The sequence below is a fragment of the Megachile rotundata genome, chromosome 1, assembly GCF_050947335.1.
Source record: "Megachile rotundata isolate GNS110a chromosome 1, iyMegRotu1, whole genome shotgun sequence".
NCBI lineage: Eukaryota > Metazoa > Arthropoda > Insecta > Hymenoptera > Megachilidae > Megachile > Megachile rotundata.
The window spans coordinates 10,416,747-10,438,522 of NC_134983.1; the positions used below are offsets into that span (position 1 = coordinate 10,416,747).

The window sequence follows — 21,776 nt, forward strand, 5'->3', positions numbered from 1 at the left end:
ATAAATTCACATATTCTCAAACTTCTATAGTGTAGTTTTGAATGCATGAATTCTGAAGTTAAAAAATTTCAACGTTCTAAGATTTCAAATTATACAATTCTCAGAAAACAATGTTTCTAAATTTCTAAATTTCCAAATCTCCAAATCTCCAAATCTCCAAATCTCTAAATCCCTAAATCTGCGAATCTTTGAATCTCCAAGATTCTGAATTTCCAAATCTCCAAATCTCCAAATCCCCAAAACTCTAAATCTTCAAAATGTCCAAAACACCAAATCCTCAAATCTCTAAATCTTTCAAAATTTAAATCTCCCAATCTCCAAATCCTCAAATGTCCAAATCTCCCAATCTCCAAATCTCCTAATCCCTAAATCTCCAAATTCCCAAATCTCTAAATTCCCAAATCTCCAAATCTCCAAATCTCCAAATCTCCAAATCTCCAAATCTCCAAATCTCCAAATCTCCAAATCCCCAAATCCCCAAATCCCCAAATCCCCAAATCCCCAAATCCCCAAATCCCCAAATCTCCAATTTCCTAAATCCCAAAATCTAACATCCCCAATTCCCAATTTCCCAAATCCCCAAATCCTAAAACGTCCAAATCTTGAAGCATAAAAATTCCGCAGACACCGTTCAATTTTTGTTAGCAGAACATTTAGAACATTTAGTGGATGAGAACGAAAGAATGTAAGACCCGTATGAATGGTTCTGGAACTTATATCGGTCGACGTTTCATTAAAAGATCCAACAGAAAACTTTTCATTACCTGGTACTTGAATAGGGTCATCCCTAATGCTTTTAATCGATAAAGCACACACACACGTACACAAAGACGGATGGTAAAGGAGCTTGATGAGTTTGAATTTCAAATTTTATCAAGTACCATTCAACAGATTTCTTTGGTACGTTCGTTACGAGGGAGAAAATCGAGCAAGATAGAATACACCAAAAAAAAAATACCAACGGTACAAATATCGTGAAAAATTTATGTACGTTTTTGAGTCTTACTTTAACGATTTGTATACCGAGCTCTTCATCGTCAGGATTGCTCCACTCGTTGAAGCAGATCTTTTCAGCCTGCTTCCAATCTACGCCGCGCTGTTCCAGATGACGTTCTGCCAGCGTCAGCCATAACTGTGAAATATTTAGAGAAAAGAACAGAGAGAAAAATGAGGATACTCTCGTCTCTTAAAATAACAAGCTACCGGCACGTAAGAATCTTGTCTGATACTTGCCTTCTTCCGAAATTCCGGCGGAATTCCTCCCTGCAACCTGGCTACCATCTTCATTGCATCCAGCCATTGTATGAAACCGCTTTCTCCCGGTTGCGGGGTCAAACTGAATCTCATCTTCGTGTCTTCGACTGAAAATTTAACAGACGCTCGGAAACATACGGCCGAAGGATTTTTTTCAGAAAACTTTATTTGTCATTTTATATTATGATTGTTGTATCACTGTCTGAGTGTCGATTGAATTTAATTTATGGGGATTTTCAAGACTCTACATTTTCGGATTTCCAAACTTCCAGACTTGTATACTTTTAAATTGCTATATTGGAAAATTTGTATATTTTTAAATTTCTAGGTTTCTCAAATACATTCCCAGTTTCCCAGATTCCTATATTACCAAATTCCCAAACAGCCCACGTTCCCAAATGTTCCACATTCTGGGATTATCAAATTCCAAAACATCCCACATCCTCGAATTACCAGATTCTTGTCATGTTCACATTCCTCAATTCTTAAGCAATAAATTTCAACATTTTTCAGTTCCCACACTTTCTACTTCTTCAATATTTAAATTTCAAAATTTTCCGGTTCCCAGACTTTCTACTTTAATCTCTAAATTTCCAAATTTTCAATTTCCATATTTTCTATTTTTTCAATCTCTAAATTTCCAATTTTTCCAGTTTCCACACTTTGTACTTCTTCAACCTCTAAATTTTAAAATTTTCCTGAATTTTCTCAACTTCCTCAAATTTCTTAAAAGACCCAAATAAAACTTATAGAGCAACCTACTATATCAACATTAAAATTTTATTTACATTTCTATAACTCTAACATGATAAATTTGACCAGAAGAAAAATTTTCTCCAAGTGCAACTTTCACTGTCTTCCAAAAGATTTTAATCTTTTAATCTTACTCCGATCTTCTTTCAGCCCTCACATAAAGAGCCCATCTCAAAATGTCGCTAAAAGTTAAAAAATAAACAGCTGGTAGTCAATGAGTTCAATTAAACTTGTTAAAGAATGCAGTTCCACGAGTCATCAAACGCAACCATGAAACGATCGTAAACGTTGGGGAAAACAGTCGTTAGTTAAATGGCTGAAGTAGTTGAGTCGGGTTCAACAAACAGAAGCGTTAATGTCCTTAATTCGATCGGGAACGTCAGCTCCCGATTTACAAAGTTTCACAATCAGACGTTTTATTCGATGCAACGCGTCGCGATGACTCGTACAAAAATAGTTCTACTAAACGGGCATCGTCTTGAAACTCGAGTGTCATCGGTAAATTAACCGCCAGACGATCTAATTGCTTTCGGTGTAATTATTTAATTATCGTGAATTTTGCAGGTGATTACGTTCCAATTTCTATTTGCGATATTGGAAACAACCGTCAGTGAGCTTATTTTGAAGTAAATTATTAGCGATATGCTTCACAAAACAAATTTTGTTAGTAATATTTTATAATCGGAGAGTTTTTAATTGTAATCTGGATGTTGGAGTGAAGTATATACTTTTTGTAAAATTGTTAAATAGTATGTTCATGGTGGTCATTTTAAGTGTTTGTAAGTTTTAGATAGTCAACACAATACCAACTCAATCACTGTCAATTTTGTTTATTAAATTAATTGATTATAAGTGCATATGTATACATTATGACCGAACACATTGTTCATAGTTTTTTAATTGACCTTTACAATAAAAGACTTCATGTTACATTTATCAACGAACAGTTCAACTGATAACAGTAATTGTTGACAAAATACTAAGTAGTTTTATTTTTGTTGAGGAAGTTCAGCTTTTACAAGACATACATATGCAGGTCGCACTTACCATATGTGAATAAATGAACACCTTTCGTTCCGTTATCATCTTTTAAGAATGCACTCATTTTGTCATATATTTTCTCCGTCTCAAAAGACACGAGACCATCTATCAAAGAGTACTTTAAACACGATACAAACTAGAACTGCTTTCCATTATCCCTTTGTTATTCGAGGATAGCTACGTGAATTCTGCAACTTGAATCTCTGTGCGTCGCGTAACTGAATCTCCTTTAAGCGATCGTAATTTCACTCCAACCAGATCGTCTTAATGGAGGTTTTATTCGACTCGAAATAAAATCAGAGACGATGAGTACGATCTACTGTTCAGGGAACTTGATCATCGTTTTATTCGATTGTTGATCGTTTGATGAGTTCCCATAGAAATCGGTTTATAACCTTTAAATGCGAAGGTCTCATTTGAATATTTATAGCAACACACGACGAATATGTCAAGTTATATAGTATAGAAGTGACCTGAATTTATTTAATTAACCCTTGAACGGTTGGGGTTAGGTCAATTGTGAACTAGACGTACGAAATGCGTGTACAACGGTGCATTGATTGAATGTGACTATTTAAATTTTTCGATAGGAACTTTTATACGTTGCAAAAATAAGTGGTAGTATAAAATGTAGAGAGTGCAAAAGCACATTTAAAATATAAGCATAACAGATGTGTTCAGTATAGTAGTGGATGTGCGGAGTATTCTATTTGAGATTCAAGTGAATTTATTTTGAGCTCTTGAAGCTGAAAGTATACTGTAAATAATGGAGTTGTAGAATGAAAAAATGGTAAAATAGTAAAATAGTACAATAATAAAGTAGTGAATTAATAAAATAGTACACTAGTATAATGGTAATAGAGTACAATAGTAAAATAGTACAGCAGTAAACTATTAAAATAGTAAAACAGTAAAACAGTACAATAGTAAAATAGTAAAGTAGCAAAACAGTAAAACAGTAGAATAGTAAAATACTAAAATAGTATATTGGTAAAACAGTAACGCAGTAAAATACTAAAACAGTGGAACAGTAAAATAGTAAAACAGTGAAGCAGTGAAATAGCAATTGCGTACAGTAATGAAACAATAAATTAGTGAAACAGTGAAATAGTAACTGCATAGAATAATAGAATATTAAAGTAGTAAAGTAGTGAAACAGTGAAATAGTAACTGCGTAGTATAATAGAATAATAAAGTAGTAAAATAATGAAACAGTGAAATAATAGTCAACTGCGTCATACACAGATTTGTTTGCAGTGTCTGCGCAAACATAGCCCATTTCAATTAAATGTGTAAACTCCAAATATTCCTAATTGAAGCTATACATTCAAATAACAGATAAACTCCCCACAACCTACGTCAGATTACTTCCTTTGAACAGTTTAAATCGACTAAAAAATCACTCCAATATTCCCTATTACTTCCAAAATAAAAATAGTATATTCCCAATAAATCATTAAAATAATTCCCCATTTCATTTCGAATATCCTGAAATCCGCATCAGAGATAAACGTGCAAATTTCCTAAATAATCGAACAAAACGGAGAATAAAGCAGACAATAGAAACGTATACGAAATCAGATTTCGAAGAATCATCCGTATGAAAGAACAATTTGCATTCTATTTAAAGCAAACATTTAAAAAGATAAAGCATTTAAACGAAAACAGCTTTCGTGCGAAAAATCGTAAATCAAACGTTGTTTCGTGCAAACGGAACGTAACGAAACGATCATCCACATTGATCGGTAACGATAAGACAGTCCCGCATGCAGCGAACTTCGCAAGACAACTGTTCACCTTCCAGTTCTTCGTACTTCGAGGCAGAGCTGGCAGCTCCTGACGCGAAGTTTTTCAGGGAGTTGAAAAATCCGCTCATTCTCCAATTAGGAACGCCACTCTTTCTTCTTCATCGTCACTTTCACCTCTCCCGTCTTTTGTTGCACTGCGTACAGCCGCCTTTCAGCCGTTTTCGTGATTCATGTTCCGTCGGCCGCGGGTTCATTTTCTCGAGATCTTGCACGCCAGTTGCGTTCTGCGAACCTTCATTTGCGCGAGATGCATTTCTATCGCGTGTCTGAAATTCCGATCGCTCTGTTTATTCGTCGAACTCGCGATAGTCTTCTACAAACAACCCCTCAAAGAAAGATAGCCAAAGGAAACGCGAGCTTCAATTATATGTTCTTTGTCTCGAAACGCTGCGGAATTCGCTTTGTACGCGCCATCAAATTTCTGCATAATTGTGTATTCTATATGCACGTACGGACTTTAAACACGCAAAGGGATGAGAATCGTGTAAGGGCGCCTTCGTCGAGTTTGCATTCAATTCGAAAGTTTACGCAGCTACTGAAAAGTTTGTAACACTCTTTGCTTTTCCTAGGACGGACAAGGTAAATGTTTGCAAAAAGAAAGCAACCGACTTTGATCATTTTTTAATGCGTTGTAAAGGTTCACCGGAGGTTTAAAAAACCTAACCGAAGCTGACTCAAACTTGTTCTCGATTGAATTCAAATTAAAATTCTGTTCGGAAGTTATCAAATTCCCTTCGGAAAATTATGTACGTTTTATAACTTTTGATTAAAATGGTGATCTTCGACTAGAACCTTTGCAGCACTCGAGGCAATGACCTTTACAACGCATTAACTGTTTGACGTCTCGAATGAGATTGGGTTTAAATTAAGAGTAGGTAGAAGAGAAATTGAGACTAGTTAAAATAGCAATTTAGAATCTTTGGGTCATTAATAAGTCAGGAATTGTATCCAACTATAGATGTCTAATGTCAATCAACGATTGAGTATCAATGTATGGAACAAAAGTAAATAGCATTGATACTAAGTTAATCTATATAAACCATCATTTTTCAAGTAGAAGTCATTTGAAGTGAATGCACAATTTCTTTCATGATTATTAATAATTATTTTTCGTTGCAATATCAAGTTTAAATTAACGTTCATTTTCAGCACTAAACGACCACATAGGTCGAAAGTTTTATATAACCGATCCTTATTTTTATACCGAAACCTCTACGAAAATAAATGGTCACCCTAATTAGAGGGTGTTTTGTTATCACTGTGGCGAACAACGTGTTATTGCAGACCGTAAACCTACTATTTTTTAAATCGTAATTAATTACTTTCACACTACATAGACAATCAGAAACAGATCATTCGATAAAAACTGCAGTCACGAAAACGACCATCGTGTTGTTAAAATACTACAATCTTATAAATTCTAAAAAAAGTTCATTGCTGGAAACATCGAATCTTTATCTAACATATTCAATCGAGTAAGATTTTTTCGTTTTCTAAATTTAATTTACAATATTGAGAATTTAAAGAGAAAAGTCGAAGAAAATTTCATTCTTAGTTCAATGATTATCGAAGAACGAAAGAGGTGCTGCAGAATTTTTCTTCGAAGAACGAAACTCTTCGTTTATTTAAATGCTCGTGCACAGAATCCTTGATTTCACTGAAAACGATACTGAACAGCTGTTCCGTATCGAAGGCAACAACGGAAGTATTAAATTCTTCAAAGCGCAACGGAACAGCCAATGCTATTAATTCGCGACGGTACCAGATGCACGATTACGATATTAAAAACGAAAGATCGTTTCGCGAATTTCCAGTAACAAAACTGAACGATATTTGCTGCAAGACTTCCAGAACACGTTCGTGCGAGATGTACCACCTGTTACAAAGCACGTAACACGACTGTATCGACGTTACAATGTTCGCAAGGTCGATTTGATGAACAAATTTTCGATGACACAATGAACAGTTATCAATAGCTGGTCAGAGAGTTATCAATGAACGAAGTGACATATTCGAAATAAATTATCACCTTCCATAGAAACTGTAGTAATGCGAAAAATTGAGAAAAGCAAACTTAAGAAGAACGAGTGTTTTTGCAGGTACTGTTACAGTCTGACTTTTTGCGATTACGAGGTTAGAGTATTTGATTACAAGTGAAGCAAGTAGTAAACGACGAAAAGTAGCACTTCTGTTTCGAGGACTCGATTTAGTTAATTAACGACACGTTTAATAAACAATTATACGTGAACAGCAGAGATCAGAAACGCAAAGGTCAGACAGACACCAAAACAGCTCTCCGTCTAACGAAAAGAAAAAAGAACAGAACAATTGAAGTGGTTGCATATGGTTGCTACCCTCTCCACAATCTCGAGCACAAACACAGGGACGAACGCACACGCTCGAATCGCTGAGCGAGGAATTAACGCCAGCCGAACCCGTATCGAGCGTTTTGATTTATCTAATCCCATTCTGGCAAGGCGTTCACATCGATTTCCCGAGTCTTTCCAGGCCTACTTCCTTTCATGCCACTAGCACAAAAGACGTTACCCCGTGGAACGTTCCAAAAGCACCAACAGAATTTACGACAAGTCCGACACCCCTTTTCCCGTTCAACCACCCCCGAATTCACCAGACGTCCCTCTGTCGATTTCAAGGATAGAACGAAAGCACATCGTCGACGAGACAACTCTTAGGGACGTCTTACCATTGTCAGTGCGCGTATCGACGTCGTGAAAGCGAAGCGGACGACGCGGTGTCCCCATGAAAACCGCACGTCGGACTATTCATCTGTCCTCGTGTCGTCGAGCACACTCGGTTCTCGAACACTCACCAGAAGGTGGACACTGACAATACTGCGTACTCGTTCAGGTCCATGTAGGGATTTCGTACGCGATCGAAATGAACGACTCGTATTCGTTCGTCTCGTTTTCACGGCTGAGAGAGGGTCGCCACGACCCTCGGCTCGAAAGATGTACGTCGAGTCAGCTGAACGACCACTACGCCGGCGGAAGTGGAGCTCCGTAGCGCGCTTGCGTCCACCGTGACGATAACGACGGTGGTGAACTTGCACGGGAGGGGTAGTTGTCCCGTGGAACCCTGCAGTAGGCACTGAAACCGTTCCACGAACCATCCGCTCCGAGAACCTTAGCGATCCTAACCGTTCACGTTGGTACGCGTGCGCGACATAGAGCCCACACCACCCTGTTCGGAGGAATTTGTATCCGTGGGGGTGCTCGCGTGCACCTTCTTCGCGGCCAGCACCGTGGCTGCCTCCTTAAGGGTGCTTCGAATCCGGTTGTTACCTTCTCTCTTTCTTCTTTTTTATTTTCGTCATCTTGTCTTCGACGATGCCGCGTCGCATCCTGCCGTAATTTCTACGGGACTGGAAATTACCAGGGCTTTTTTTGCTTCATTTGCTCTTTAACGAGCAGCCGAGCGAAATTGATGATTACTTCCGTTATTCCTCTGCTCTCCGATGCTCTCTTTTCTTTGCTGCTTGAATAATTGCTCGGTTCGAATGCTTGATTAAATTATTCGAGTTCTTCTTTCGTTACAAACGAGATCGGTAATTTTGTGGGGAGCGCGTTTACCGCGGGGATTCGTGACGATACGAGATTTTATCGAGACGTCGTCGCGGTGCGGTAGTCGATTTTAATCCGCGTGCACAATAAAGCCGTGTACCGTGGATCGATGAACTTATCGACTCGGTCCCTTTATGGGTCAGTCGGAAATATCGTCAGAGTCAGTAGCAACACGGAGACTAAGGCCATCAGATATGTTCCTGGATTTAGCGTGTACCGGCGCGCTGTTCGCGCTCGCCGTGAAATGAATCTGCTCTGACGAGAACGAAATATAATTACCTACTGAAAGCCTTCTTCGACATTTCTTTCCTGACTCGTTACCGTGTTTCCACGACACTTTCTACAACTTTTAAAACACTTTACATATATTAACATTGTTTGAAATTAACTTCGTCAAGGATTTAAGGCGATTTAATTCTTTTACTTCATTCAAATTTTTAATAAGAAAACTAATTTTAAAAGCATTGATTGATATTAAAGAAGTAATGATATCCACGTATGTGGAATATATAGAATTGTAAAGAGCTAAATGTAAGTCCTTGAAACAATTAATTAATGGTTACTGAAGTTTGGTCACCGTAATGAATGGCTGTTATTTCAATGATGTTCGCACAGTACGGTAAAAGTAAGCCTTACTTTTCAATCCTTATTCTTGTCAGAATTTCAGCAGTAGACATTTCAATTTAATCAAAATACGTGTTTGTCAAACGTGTTTTTATAATATACTTTCTGTACCTTGAACAGAAATACGGAAACGTGCAGAAAAAACCGTATCATTACGGTCTGCCATCGTTTAAAACGATAAAGAGTACGTTATCGCTCACGTGGTTAGGTGCCGGAAACAATTAAGAGGTTCAGCAAGAGATCAACGATACGAAGTTTGTTCACGGAACGACAGAAAATAGAAATTCCAGCGAGTCCCTCTATTTTTCCGATACTCGACGTCGAATGCGGGAAATGTTGTTGAATATAGATTAAAGACGAGCGATCGGGTATTGTTTGGAGGTAAAATTACCCCCGTCGGTGTCAACAGAGCTAAATTGCGTGTACGAGTTCGACTGAGCCACGCGATCCCTTTTGCGCAAGAGATCGACCCAATTCAACCGCTTTCGATGCAACGTTGTGTGACCGATTGTTCTCATTTCGCATGTCCACCTGACGATCGTTGTGTTCGAATTTCAATAGACGATAGTTAACGTCGATACTCGTTGTTCGAAGCCACGAGTGTTCGAGAAAAGGAAACCAGAGGTTTTTTAACACGCTGGACTTCAACTGGAGATTAATTCTGATCTTAATCTAGATACCGTCAAGGTCAGTTGAATGGACTCTTGGAAATAATGAAACTTAATGGAAATTTATACGATTTTATTCTAGAATGTAAGTGGGTATGTAAATGATCGTTGTATATTGCTGTGTGTTATATTATCGTGGGGTAGATTTAGAAATTTTTTAATTGGGAGATTTGGAATTTGGAAATTTGATGATTTGTGGATTTGGGGTTTTAGGAAGATGGGAATTTGTGGATCTGAGGCAAATTTGGAAATTTGGGGAATCAGTGATTTTGGAATTTGGGACATTTGGGAATTGGAGATTTGGGGAATCAGTGATTTTGGAATTTGGGACATTTGGGAATTGGAGATTTGGGGAATCAGTGATTTTGGAATTTGGGATATTTGGGAATTGGAGATTCGGGGAATCAGTGATTTTTTGAATTTGGGACATTTGGGAATCGGAGGTTTGGGGAATCAGTGATTTTGGAATTTGAGATATTTGGGAATTGGAGATTTGGGGAATCAGTGATTTTGGAATTTGGGACATTTGGGAATTGGAGATTTGGGGAATCAGTGATTTTGGAATTTGGGACATTTGGGAATTGGAGATTTGGGGAATCAGTGATTTTGGAATTTGGGACATTTGGGAATTGGAGGTTTGGGGAATCAGTGATTTTGGAATTTGAGATATTTGGGAATTGGAGATTTGGGGAATCAGTGATTTTGGAATTTGGGATATTTGGGAATTGGAGATTTGGGGAATCAGTGATTTTGGAATTTGGGACATTTGGGAATTGGAGATTTGGAGATGCGGGGATTTGGGTATTATAGACATTGGAAATTTAAGGATTTGGGGATTTAGGAAGGTGGGAAATTTTGAGGTTGGGAATATAGGGATTTGGGGATTTGAAGATGTTGGGAGATGAGAGTTCGGATATTTAGAGACTTAAAAATTTAGAAATTTTGGAATTTAGGAAGTTGGCGATTTAGGGATTTGAAAATTCAGACATAAATCTATACCCTATAAAATGAGTTCAACGCTCCCATAATAATAAAAGGTACAATTTACTAATACATGAAGTACCATAAATATTTAGTACAATGCAGCAAAACATTGATCGCCATGTTTCTGCATATTTTAGACTCAAGAATTAGGTTTGACAGCTAAAAATATCATCAGATAATCCTCATGAATACATTTTCGTATGCACATTTATTTTACGAGTTTACGTTTTTATACTCGCAAAACGCGTCAGGCTAACAACTCATAAACGGTTATTTAATATTTTTCACGGTAGTTTGCGCTATCGAAGAAGCTTTTACGAAAGAACAGTTTAGAGGTGGCGTTTGAAAAATTGCACGGGGTCGATAAGTTTCTCGAGTCAAGGATGACAAATGACCACGGAAGTGTTACTCTTGAAAATAGAAGAAAAAGCGGTAAAACCGATGCGATGATAGATAGTTACAAGATAACCTCTTTTAATTTATTTTGATTTTGTGTCATTAACATGTGGAACGTAACTTCACATTTTACTATCTTACATCATCAAATTTCTAATCATCTAAGAAGTTTAGGTACAGTACTTCTAGTTTAGATACAGTTCTAGTTTAGGTACAATACTCTTACAATGAGCATGTTCTAGTCTTCAATTATAATTTTTCAAATTCTTATTTCTGTATCTGTATACTTGTTGAAAATTATTGTCTGATCTTGCTTAATCAAATTTCACAGTAATTAATTTCTAGCGGCTTTGAAAACGTTTGAAGTACGCATGGTTCAACTACTCAAACATTTCGGAAAATTCAACTGATTCAAACATAAAAATATTCCGGTAAATTCGAGCACTTTGAATGTTCAACTAGTCCGAAAAATTCAAGTACATCGAATATTGAAGTCTTCCAGAAAATTCAAGTATTTCCAACATTCCAATATTTCATAAAGTTCAAACACTGTGTATATTCAAATATATCAGAAAATGTGGGTGTTCAAATTTCCAACCTGAACTTCATCGACTACTCGAGTTTGGTTTCCCTAATCATAGAAATAAGAATATTTCAAGTTCGATGCGCCAAAACGTTTCAAAGACAATAGAAAGCGTGTCAGTCTGTAAGTAGATGTAATCGTTCGATGCGAGTTCATCGCACTAAATGCAGATCCGAAGTTGAAGACCAAGGAAAGTTCCGCATTTCCGGCTCGCAGGCGCAACATCATTAAAACTTTATCAATGACGGTACGTGCCGGTGGTTCGGTCGCGCGTTCACACGACGCGACGGGCATGCGTGTTGGGCGGTATACGCGCGGCAAAGTCTAATTATTGATTACCGACGACACCGTGCCACGTGAAAACCAGCCTCTTTGTTTTCCGGAAGAGTCGACCGTGCACGACGTGTTTGCCACTCGCAGATACCACGTTAAAAAGCATCGATAACGCGTTTGCTAAAGTGGGTAGCTTTTAAGTGGCAACTCCGGGCTGAAAGTGTCTCGTGGTCGACTGAAACGAATAGCAGCAAATTGACGAGTTATATGCGAGAGATCGAGAAGGTTTAATTATGGTCCAGTAGGGGATTTTGAATTTCAGGCATGCGCGATAACTGAGGGACGCAAACACGCTCTTAACGCGTTTATTGAAGATGAAACGCGTAGGCGGTGGGATTCAGCTGGTGTTGCGAATTTAATCTGATCGAGTTAGTGTGACAGTAAAGGAAGTTACGAATATGTAGTTTGTTGTACAGTAGACTTATATTGTTTAGTTTAGACTGAGAAGTCATGGCGCTCTCCGGGATCAAATTTTCATACTCTCGGATTTAGAAGTTGGGATATTTGGAGATGTGGGAATTTCGGAATTTTGAGAAATTTTGCAAGAGTGGATAATTTAGAAATTTACGAATCTGAGAAACTTATAAATATAGGAAATTTAGGAATGTAGGCAATTTGGAAAATTTAGTACTATGGGAAATTTAGAAATATACAAATTTAGGAAATTTAGAAAACAAGCCTGTGAACCTCGAAAAATTTAAAATTATTAATATTCTCAAATCTTCAAATTTTCAAGTTGTCAACATGTCAAGTCAAATGTCCAAAGATACCAAATGTCCAAATGTTCAAAAGTACCAAATGTCCAAATGTTCAAAGGTACCAAATATCCAAATATCCAAAACTTCCTACTAAAATATTTTCGAAATCTCAAATATTCGAATAAAAAAATGTGGCAAGCCAACCATAACAGCCCATTATATAACAATAGATGCAAAACGAAAGGTTAACTTAATTTTCGTAGTTACCTTAGTCGGATATGTGCTTAATATTGTACTTAATTTGTGTACCTGCATTAGCATCCGGTACTCGAGTCAGTTTTACTGTCCATTAGAATTGCTGTTCCAACTGTTCCATATTTATGAACGTGAAAAAGCGATAAGATAAATAACAAGTTGCCAGCGCGGTTATAAAGTAGCCACACAAATCGCGTGGCTGTTTTTGACGTCGAACGAAACGAAGATCGCTTTTGTCGAACGACAGTTTTATTGTTCGAAAGGAAACCTGGAGCTTCGAGCGACGTGTCTTCGTATTATGCGAAAGCCTATTGTTTACTCCCGGACATTATCTCCATGGTTAAACAGGCATTGCTGTTTGGGAAATGTTACTTTATCTCCGTTGATTTGAATGACTTTGGAATATCGAGAAAAAAAGAATGATTTGATTTTGTTGTTTTTACGATATTTTGTGGAAATATTTATTTTTTTAACTCTTGGTGTTATTTTATGTAGATTACTGAGGTCTTTCAGATTTTAGTAAGAAAATATGTAGGGGTGAAGGGATGATTTTTGGGACAGAATATTTGAGTGTATTAATAAAAATTTAATGTACACGAAGCTCCTCAAATCCCAAGCTCCCTAAGTCCCAAGCCCCCAAATTTCAAAATTCTCAAATTCCCAAATTCCCATATTCTCCAATACTACAACCCCTCAATCACCAATTTCCCAAATATACAATTTCCCCAATTCCCAATTTCCCCAATTCCCAATTTCCCCAATTCCCAATCTCCCCAATTCCCAATTTTTAATTTCCCCAATTCCCAATTTCCCCAATTCCCAATTTCCCCAATTTCCCCAATTCCCAATTTCCCCAATTCCCAATTTCCCCAATTCCCAATTTCCCCAATTCCCAATGCCCCCATTTTCCAATCTTCCCAATTCCCAATCTCCCCAATTCTCAATTTCCCCAATTCTCAATTTCCCCAATTCCCAATTTCCCCAATTCCCAATTTCCCCAATTTCCAATTTCCCCAATTCCCAATTTCCCCAATTCCCAATTTTCCCAATTCCCAATGCCCCCATTTTCCAATCTCCCCAATTCCCAATCTCCCCAATTCTCAATCTCCCCAATTCCCAATCCCCCCAATTTCCAATGTACACGAAAAAAATAGATTTATAACCTATGAGAATGTTTTGAACAGCGGAATTTTAGGTATTATTAAAATATACTCACCACGTTTTGGGCTAAGAGCTTGAAGATGAGCCGTAATTATGCCACACTGTTTTTCACGTTTGATGGCTAGATAATCCTTTCGTCGCAGCTGTCGAATAAGTATTCCACCAATATGATTGATGTGGTCGCGCAACTTCAACACTAGAATTTGAAGCTCGTGGTTCGCTGGAAAATTAAATTCCCATCACAAATACACTTGTTCATTCCAAAAAAAATAGACTTTAATTTTAATAATTACCGGAAGAAAGAACCCTACAAAAATTAATCCAAAAATTTGAAAGTACTTATGAAAATATTATTCTTGTAAACTACTTAATATATTAATAAATGTTACTACAGAGTAATTCTATGAATATCTATGTACATCTATGTATCTGTTGCTCTAACCAGAAGACTAAAATGGAGACGGTATATCATTTCCAAAAACTTTTCGCAAAATTAATATCTGCGAAGGAGTACATCTAGAACCAAATTAGAGTTCGTCTAAAAGGCGAGACACTTTGAGAAAATATTCGAATTCTCGTCGCAATCTCGATAACGGCCCGAAAGAACTCATCCTCGTGCTTACGTTGACCCCGGAAGATTAAAGTTTCTCAACCCTTCCGCTTTATGCTCTCTGCGTTCTTCGATCCTGCTAGACGAAACCAACCCCTTCCTATATATTTTCTTTCATCATTCCGAACACGACTTCAGGTGTTCTCGGTTCCTGCAGTAAATCTTTAGCAACCAAGTTAAATTACGATCGCTTCAACGTTAAAATTCAACTCATCCAACTTTACGAAAGACTTGATCTATCCAATCCATTTACGTTTTCTTGAATTAAAATCATTTTGAGACTGTTTGAAAAAGAAAATTGACTTTGCGTTATAGATCTTCAGAATCATATTTTTATATGTACATAGTTTTAAAATTTCAAACGTGACATTTACAAATTTATAGATTTACAGATTTGTGTATTTATAGTTGCATCTATTTACGAGACTGTGGATGTTCAAATCTACAAATTTATTTATTTAGAGATATCAAAATTTTGCTCATGTTAATTATACAAAAACATTGATGAAATGTGTAAGGATGTATATTACAAAAAGAAAGAATTTTGAGCTACAACATATTGAAAGGTGAGAACCACTGATATTCCAATCGACTTAACATTTATTTTAGTCCCCGGTTTTAAGTTTAGCAGTAAGCGTCCATTCTGCGTGATGAGCTTGACGCGTGCTCATGGGTTTCGGTTTTTAAAATTCACGCAATCTCACCCCCTGGTTTACGCTATGCATGTTCAACGAGATGGAACGAAGCAGCGCCGTGTATGGAGATAAAAGAAGCGTTTCCCTCCTCGAAAGAAAAACAAGGAGAAAGGTAGCACTCTAAGTCAAAGAACCTTCTTGCTTCGAAGTCAACGAGGTCGCTTGTCTGTCTCGGCACCGCGACCTCTTGTCTCGTCAGCTTCTATCAGAGTATCTTTGCCTAATTTCGTACGTCGCAATTTAATTTGAACGCTAAGTATTGGTCATGCTGATCATTTTTAAAATTGGTGATGGTTTATTAACTGTACTTGGTGTAGTGTGTTTTTATATCCCTGAATTGGCAGAGCTCTTAATTTCTAAGTTAGCAAATTTCCCAGTTTGCAAATTGCAGAGCTCCCCAATTTCCAAGCTCTCCAAATCCCAAGCTCCCCAAATCTTAAGCTCCCTAAATCTTAAGGTCTCCAAATCTCAAGCTCCCCAAATTCTAAATTCCCCAAATTCCAAGCTCCCCAAATCTCAAGCTCCCCAAATCCCAAGCTCCCCACATCCCAAGCTCCCCAAATTCCAAACTCCCCAAATCCCAAGCTCCCCAAATTCCAAACTCCCCAAATTCCAAGCTCCCCAAATCTCAAGCTCCCCAAATCCCAAGCTCCCCACATCCCAAGCTCCCCAAATTCCAAACTCCCCAAATTCCAAGCTCCCCAAATCTCAAGCTCTCCAAATCCCAAGCTCCCCACATCCCAAGCTCCCCAAATTCCAAACTCCCCAAATTCCAAGCTCCCAAATTTCAAAGTTTTCAAATTCCCATATTCCCCAATACTACAATCCCTCAATTACCAATTTCTCCAATTCCCAATTTTCCCAATTTCCAATTTCCCCAATTTCCAATTTCCCCAATTTCCAATTTCCCCAATTCCTAATCTCCCCAATTTCCAATTTCCCCAATTCCCAATCTTCCCAATTTCCAATCTCCCCAATTCCTAATCTCCCCAATTTCCAATCTCCCCAATTCCCAAATTCCCAAATTCCCAAATCTCCAAATTCTTAAATCCCAGAATCCCTAAACTCCTAAATCCCTAAATCCCTAAATTCCCAAGTTCCCAAATGTATTAATCTCACGTACAGCAATAATAAATAATAATGTGAGATTTACTCCCGACTCTACTTGAATTATTTGTCGACAAGCAGACAATAAGTCTAGCCATCCTCGTTCTCCAGTTCTATCGGTTAAATAAGCATTTTCTCCGTTTCCACGGGAAACGGGATCCACAATAAACGTCCTCCAGCTAAACGTGTTTATCAGACACCCACGCTCCGGCTCGTCCCTCCTTTTTTCCTACGCGATACACACGTACAACGTTTCCATCTCATATTGAATTACTCTTACTTTTCCATAGCAGACGCGCCTTTTGCAGATGCTGGTGTTGCGGATGTATCCTCAGGGATGAAGCTGTCGAGTCGCTTTCCGATCGCCTTCTATCACCGTCTGGCAATCCGTAGATATCCAGCAATAACTGATCCACTAACAACGACACCGTTCTTTCCTTTTTTTCTGGTGGATTGGGTAATGGCGGGGGATACGTCTGTAAATGACGGTTTTTATTACAATCCTATTAACACGTTAATGATGACGTAGTATAATTATGGGGGTCTGATGACCGTCATAAATTTGGCGGTAAACTGTGGATGATGGGCTAATTATGATTTATAGAGACAAACAATATATTACACCTGGGTACCTAAGTATTGCTACAGTTAATTAGTGATATTTATTTTGTGAAAATACGAGGTCTATTTTTGCATTTCTACAACCCCGGGTTTCTACATTCTGAAATTTCTACATCTCCAAATTCCTAGATCTTTATATCCTTAGATTCACATAACCTCACAATTGTACATCTCTAGATTCATATCATTCCTAGGTCTCCACATTGCAATATTTATGAATTTCTAGATTTCTATATCTCTGTATTCCTAGATCTGTAGCTCTTGATATCTCAGTATTCCTACAACCCTAGGTCTCTACATCCCATATCCTCAAATTTCTACATCTCCACATTTCTAGTCCCCCATATCTCGAGACCCCTATTTCTCCAGACCCCTAGATCTCTATCTGTAACAATACCTTCGGTTTTTTTATCGTAGTCTCCTTTTTGACATCCTTATTGCAAACGTCCACGTTCGAATTCCTCGCGTCATTCATCGATTTCGACCTTTTCAAACATTTCTTCGTAACTTCGACCGGCGTCGCGCTAGCTCTCCTCGTCGGTTTTCTCCTGTTCAATTCTAGAAAATCCGGACCCTGCCAGGTCCTCTCGAACAGGTTACATTTTCTCTTGTCGTACAACGAAGGAAACTGATATCCGTCGGCGCAGTACAAAAGGTTCCTCGTTTGTCGCGTGACATAAACGTCGCCGAACACGCGTTCGTTTTCCACAGCCACGCATTTTACCCGGTAACTGATTTCTTCGTACTTCTTCAACGGCATCACAACGTTGCAGCTCATGGCTACCTAGGGTGTTCAACTCTTTCGCTGAATCGTGTCCATCGGAAATTTTTAACCGTACGGTTCGCGATCCGCTAAATGTTTGCTCATTATTCCGCAGCGTATTTATGCTCGAGCGGACAAATGGTTTTCTGTCGAAATGAAGGGGTTGGGTCACGTTGGTTATCGTTCTCGATTCGACGATCTCCGCGTACAACTTCAGCGCGGAAACTTGTTAGCAGGAAACACGAGACCGCTTACATACCGAATGCAAATTCACCGACGGCAAGAAATTTTCTAGAATCCAAACACCCCAGCAATCTAAGAAACCGTCCGAACGAATCTTCGTGGTCCACTGAACTCGCAGCTGCGTACAGAAAAACGGATACAAAATGGTGGATGAAACCTTTTTGTTTTCTCTCTCGAAGCCTTTATTTGCTTTTTTCTCTCGTTACTTTCTAAGATACTTTATTTTACATTTTGCAGAAATACAGGTTCTTGTGTATCTGCGTTTGTTTGGATTCATAACATTAACGAAGTTATAGATTAGTTATGAACAAGTGTCTGCTCGCTGACAGTTACACGGTCCCCACTATCAGATTGCCTGTCCCCCCACTATTTGTTAATCCGTACCTCTACAAATCAACATGCAACTTGCTATTAATTACATACCCTGTGACATACAGATTCCAACTTGCACACCCTGAACAGCTTGTCGAGCAAAAGTACAAAAAGATTATACGAAAGCTTCATTTAGATGCATGTTCTTTTCTTGTAGGTGATTTCGTTACTTTTAAACGCAATTTTATGGACGCATGTACCTAGCATATAAATTACAGATCGTTTATCGTTTGAACGATGATAAACAATGACCTCCACAATTATCTAACATTTATCAGAACTGTCACTCGTAACTGTTCCTGCGAAAATCAAGGATTTAGGAAGTGTGGAACGTCACTCGATGTCCGTAATATTAAAGTATCACAGACGTGACAATTTATAACAATATTTGCTAGCGAGGCAGCGGTAATTCTTTTTGGGAGGAAGATTAACAAAGAACGATGATTCGACGTAAGTATATTTACTTGGATTAATACCGGCAATTTATTGCGCGGTTAAATGTCACAGGTTTCGCACTTCCGTTGGGCAAACTTGAAAATGTCGCGTTGTATTTATAGAGTTCAATTAGAGCCGCCGTGTGTGCATTTTTAAATCGAATTTCGTTTCACCGTTCGCACGTTCTAACGGTGTATATGTTAATTGGTATCTTCACTGTTATGTTTGAATTACACGAAAGCACACTGTGGACATTGTATTATTCCTCGCGGGCTTTTTTGTCGATTTAACAACTTCTCCACGGACGATCGTACTCACGAGGATTGCAGTAATTTCCGTAGTTTCGCGCCGAGTTCGAATATTCTTCCGCGGTGTTTCATTGCATTCTGTACGCGTCGTAACCCTTATCACGAGGCGAGCAATTCGCTTCTGGTGGCCAGACCGCAACTGGAAGTGCCGGCGATGATAATCGTTTCATTAAGTCCGTACCCTACACTTACGTTGCCAGCCAGCAAGTTGACAGAGGTGGCGAGCGCGACGAACGACACAGCTGTCGTTATTTATGATCACCGCGTGTCCAATGCGAAGATGCGACGAATTCTCGGAGCGTCAAATAAAAATTGCACAGGGAATTTTACGGGCATTCAAAAATAAATGGAAAAAGGGATAGCGAAGATGGAAAAAAGTGAAACGTCTCGAACAGCTATGCGTGAAATTTTACGAGCATAAAAAATAAAATATAAAAAAATGGGAAAAAACGATTCGAGCAAGTTGCATATTTTATGAAATATCGATTGGGAATTTGCAATCTTTTGACGTATTTTAATTTAAAATTGCTCGAATTTTTTCGGGAGTAAATAGCGGAAAATATTGAAAAATGTGGTGGGTGGTTATTTGGTATTAAATATTCAAATAGCTGGATATTGGGATGTTAGGATTTTAGAATTTTAGAATTTTAGAATTTTAGAATTTTAGAATTTTAGAATTTTAGAATTTTAGAATTTTAGAATTTTAGAATTTTAGAATTTTAGAATTTCAGAATTCTAGAATTTTAGAATTTTAGAATTTTAGAATTTTAGAATTCTAGAATTTTAGAATTTTAGAATTTTAGAATTCTAGAATTTTAGAATTTTAGAATTTTAGAATTTTAGAATTTTAGAATTTTAGAATTTTAGAATTCTAGAATTTTAGAATTTTAGAATTTTAGAATTTTAGAATTTTAGAATTTTAGAATTTTAGAATTTTAGAATTTTAGAATTTTAGAATTTTAGAATTTTAGAATTTTAGAATTTTAGAATTTTAGAATTTTAGAATTTTAGAATTTTAGAATTTTAGAATTTTAGAATTTTAGAATTTTAGAATTTTAGAATTTTAGAATTTTAGAATTTTAGAATTTTAGAATTTTAGAATTTTAGAATTTTAGAATTTTAGAATTTTAGAATTTTAGAATTTTAGAATTTTAGAATTTTAGAATTTTAGAATTTTAGAATTTTAGAATTTTAGAATTTTAGAATTTTAGAATTTTAGAATAAGGCATTGGGATATTGGAATATTGGAATATAGGCTGTTCAGATATCTGTATATATCTGGGGGTGTCTGGATATTGGGTTATTGCGATGTGGAAATATTTAGATAATTAGAAGTTTAGGTATTCAGATATTTGGATACTGTGGTATTGGAACATTGAAACACTAGGTACTGGTTTATTGCTGTACAAGACATTGAGCTACTGGAGTATTAAAATGTTTGACATTTGTTACATTCTAGATACTCAATAATACTTAATACTTTGTAACTGTTAAATTGAAATAAATCTTAGTTATAATTATCAACTTATTTAAATTACTAATTATTTAAATAAACCTTTCTCTCCATAACGCATACCTTTTACTATAAGAAAACACGATAAAATCAAAATCGATATATTCGCACCATAACCTCCTTTTTACAAAGCACGTCACACATTCTATTTAAAAAAAAAACTGAAATAATCTTACATTTATTTACGTTTCTAAAATTCATGTTATAATCAACTAAAACTAACAGTTGGTGATAATCATTTTAGCATAACAATGTGAACACGTAAACCACAATGGTTCTCATTTTACAGACTTTTACTTGATCTGAGTAATCACGAATGAGGTTATAATTAGAAAGAAATAAATTGGTCTGAGTTTTTTCTTGCTGTTTATTTGCAAAATTGTTGACAAAGTATTTGGCTTGCTATTCACGTTGCATTTGAATGCTTTGGTTACTGTTTCCCGATGGGAAGTACGACTTTAAGGCGGTCAATGAAACCGCTGCTGTTATCGGTGTCGCTGATACTGCGACCGACGTAACGTAGTGCACACTCAGCTAGAATTTTAAATGCTCTCTTGGTGTGCACTAGTCGTTCACCTGGTAGGTTCAATAACCCTTTTCCTAATAAAAAAGACGACGCTAAGGGATACTAAAGAAACCGAGGACAACTTGAGAACGTTGCCAAGAAAGAATATCTTTGCACAAAATATCAAACTAATCAGCACTAAATTGGTACTAAAAGTACCCATCCCATTTACCTAAATTTACCAAACTATACTTATACATTTATAAAAACACAAAAAATAAATTAACTACAAAAGAGAGTATACAAAAATCTTTCCTGAACTATAAAAGAAAATAAGAACTATAAAAGATATAAATACAAATAAAATTTCGTAAAATTGAAATTGCAAATGCATATTTGCAATTTCCATAATTACAGTGTCCGAAATAGACTCTCGGTATATTGCTACCCTTATGATCTTTTCGA

General features: G+C 37.1%; 1 protein-coding gene across 7 annotated transcripts in view; it reads right to left on the bottom strand.

The window, feature by feature from the left end:
* The window catches only part of LOC100879104 (uncharacterized), a 66,804-nt gene extending 47,305 nt beyond the window's left edge, over window positions 1–19,499 (bottom strand). For 2 of the 7 annotated variants that reach the window (XM_076531454.1, XM_003701234.3), the window contains exons 1-5: window positions 17,570–19,499; window positions 16,832–17,027; window positions 14,195–14,359; window positions 1,234–1,361; window positions 1,007–1,132 (exon numbers count right to left, since the gene is read on the bottom strand). In XM_076531454.1, the coding sequence (XP_076387569.1) occupies window positions 1,007–1,132; window positions 1,234–1,361; window positions 14,195–14,359; window positions 16,832–17,027; window positions 17,570–17,950 (996 nt within the window). In that variant the 5' untranslated portion in view covers window positions 17,951–19,499. Of the gene's footprint in view, window positions 1–1,006; window positions 1,133–1,233; window positions 1,362–4,845; window positions 7,514–7,560; window positions 8,001–14,194; window positions 14,360–16,831; window positions 17,028–17,569 lie in introns of those variants that run through there. The other 5 variants (XM_012280725.2, XM_076531647.1, XM_076531530.1 and 2 more) reach the window with 5 other exon arrangements.
* Between the last annotated feature and the right edge of the window lie 2,277 nt (window positions 19,500–21,776).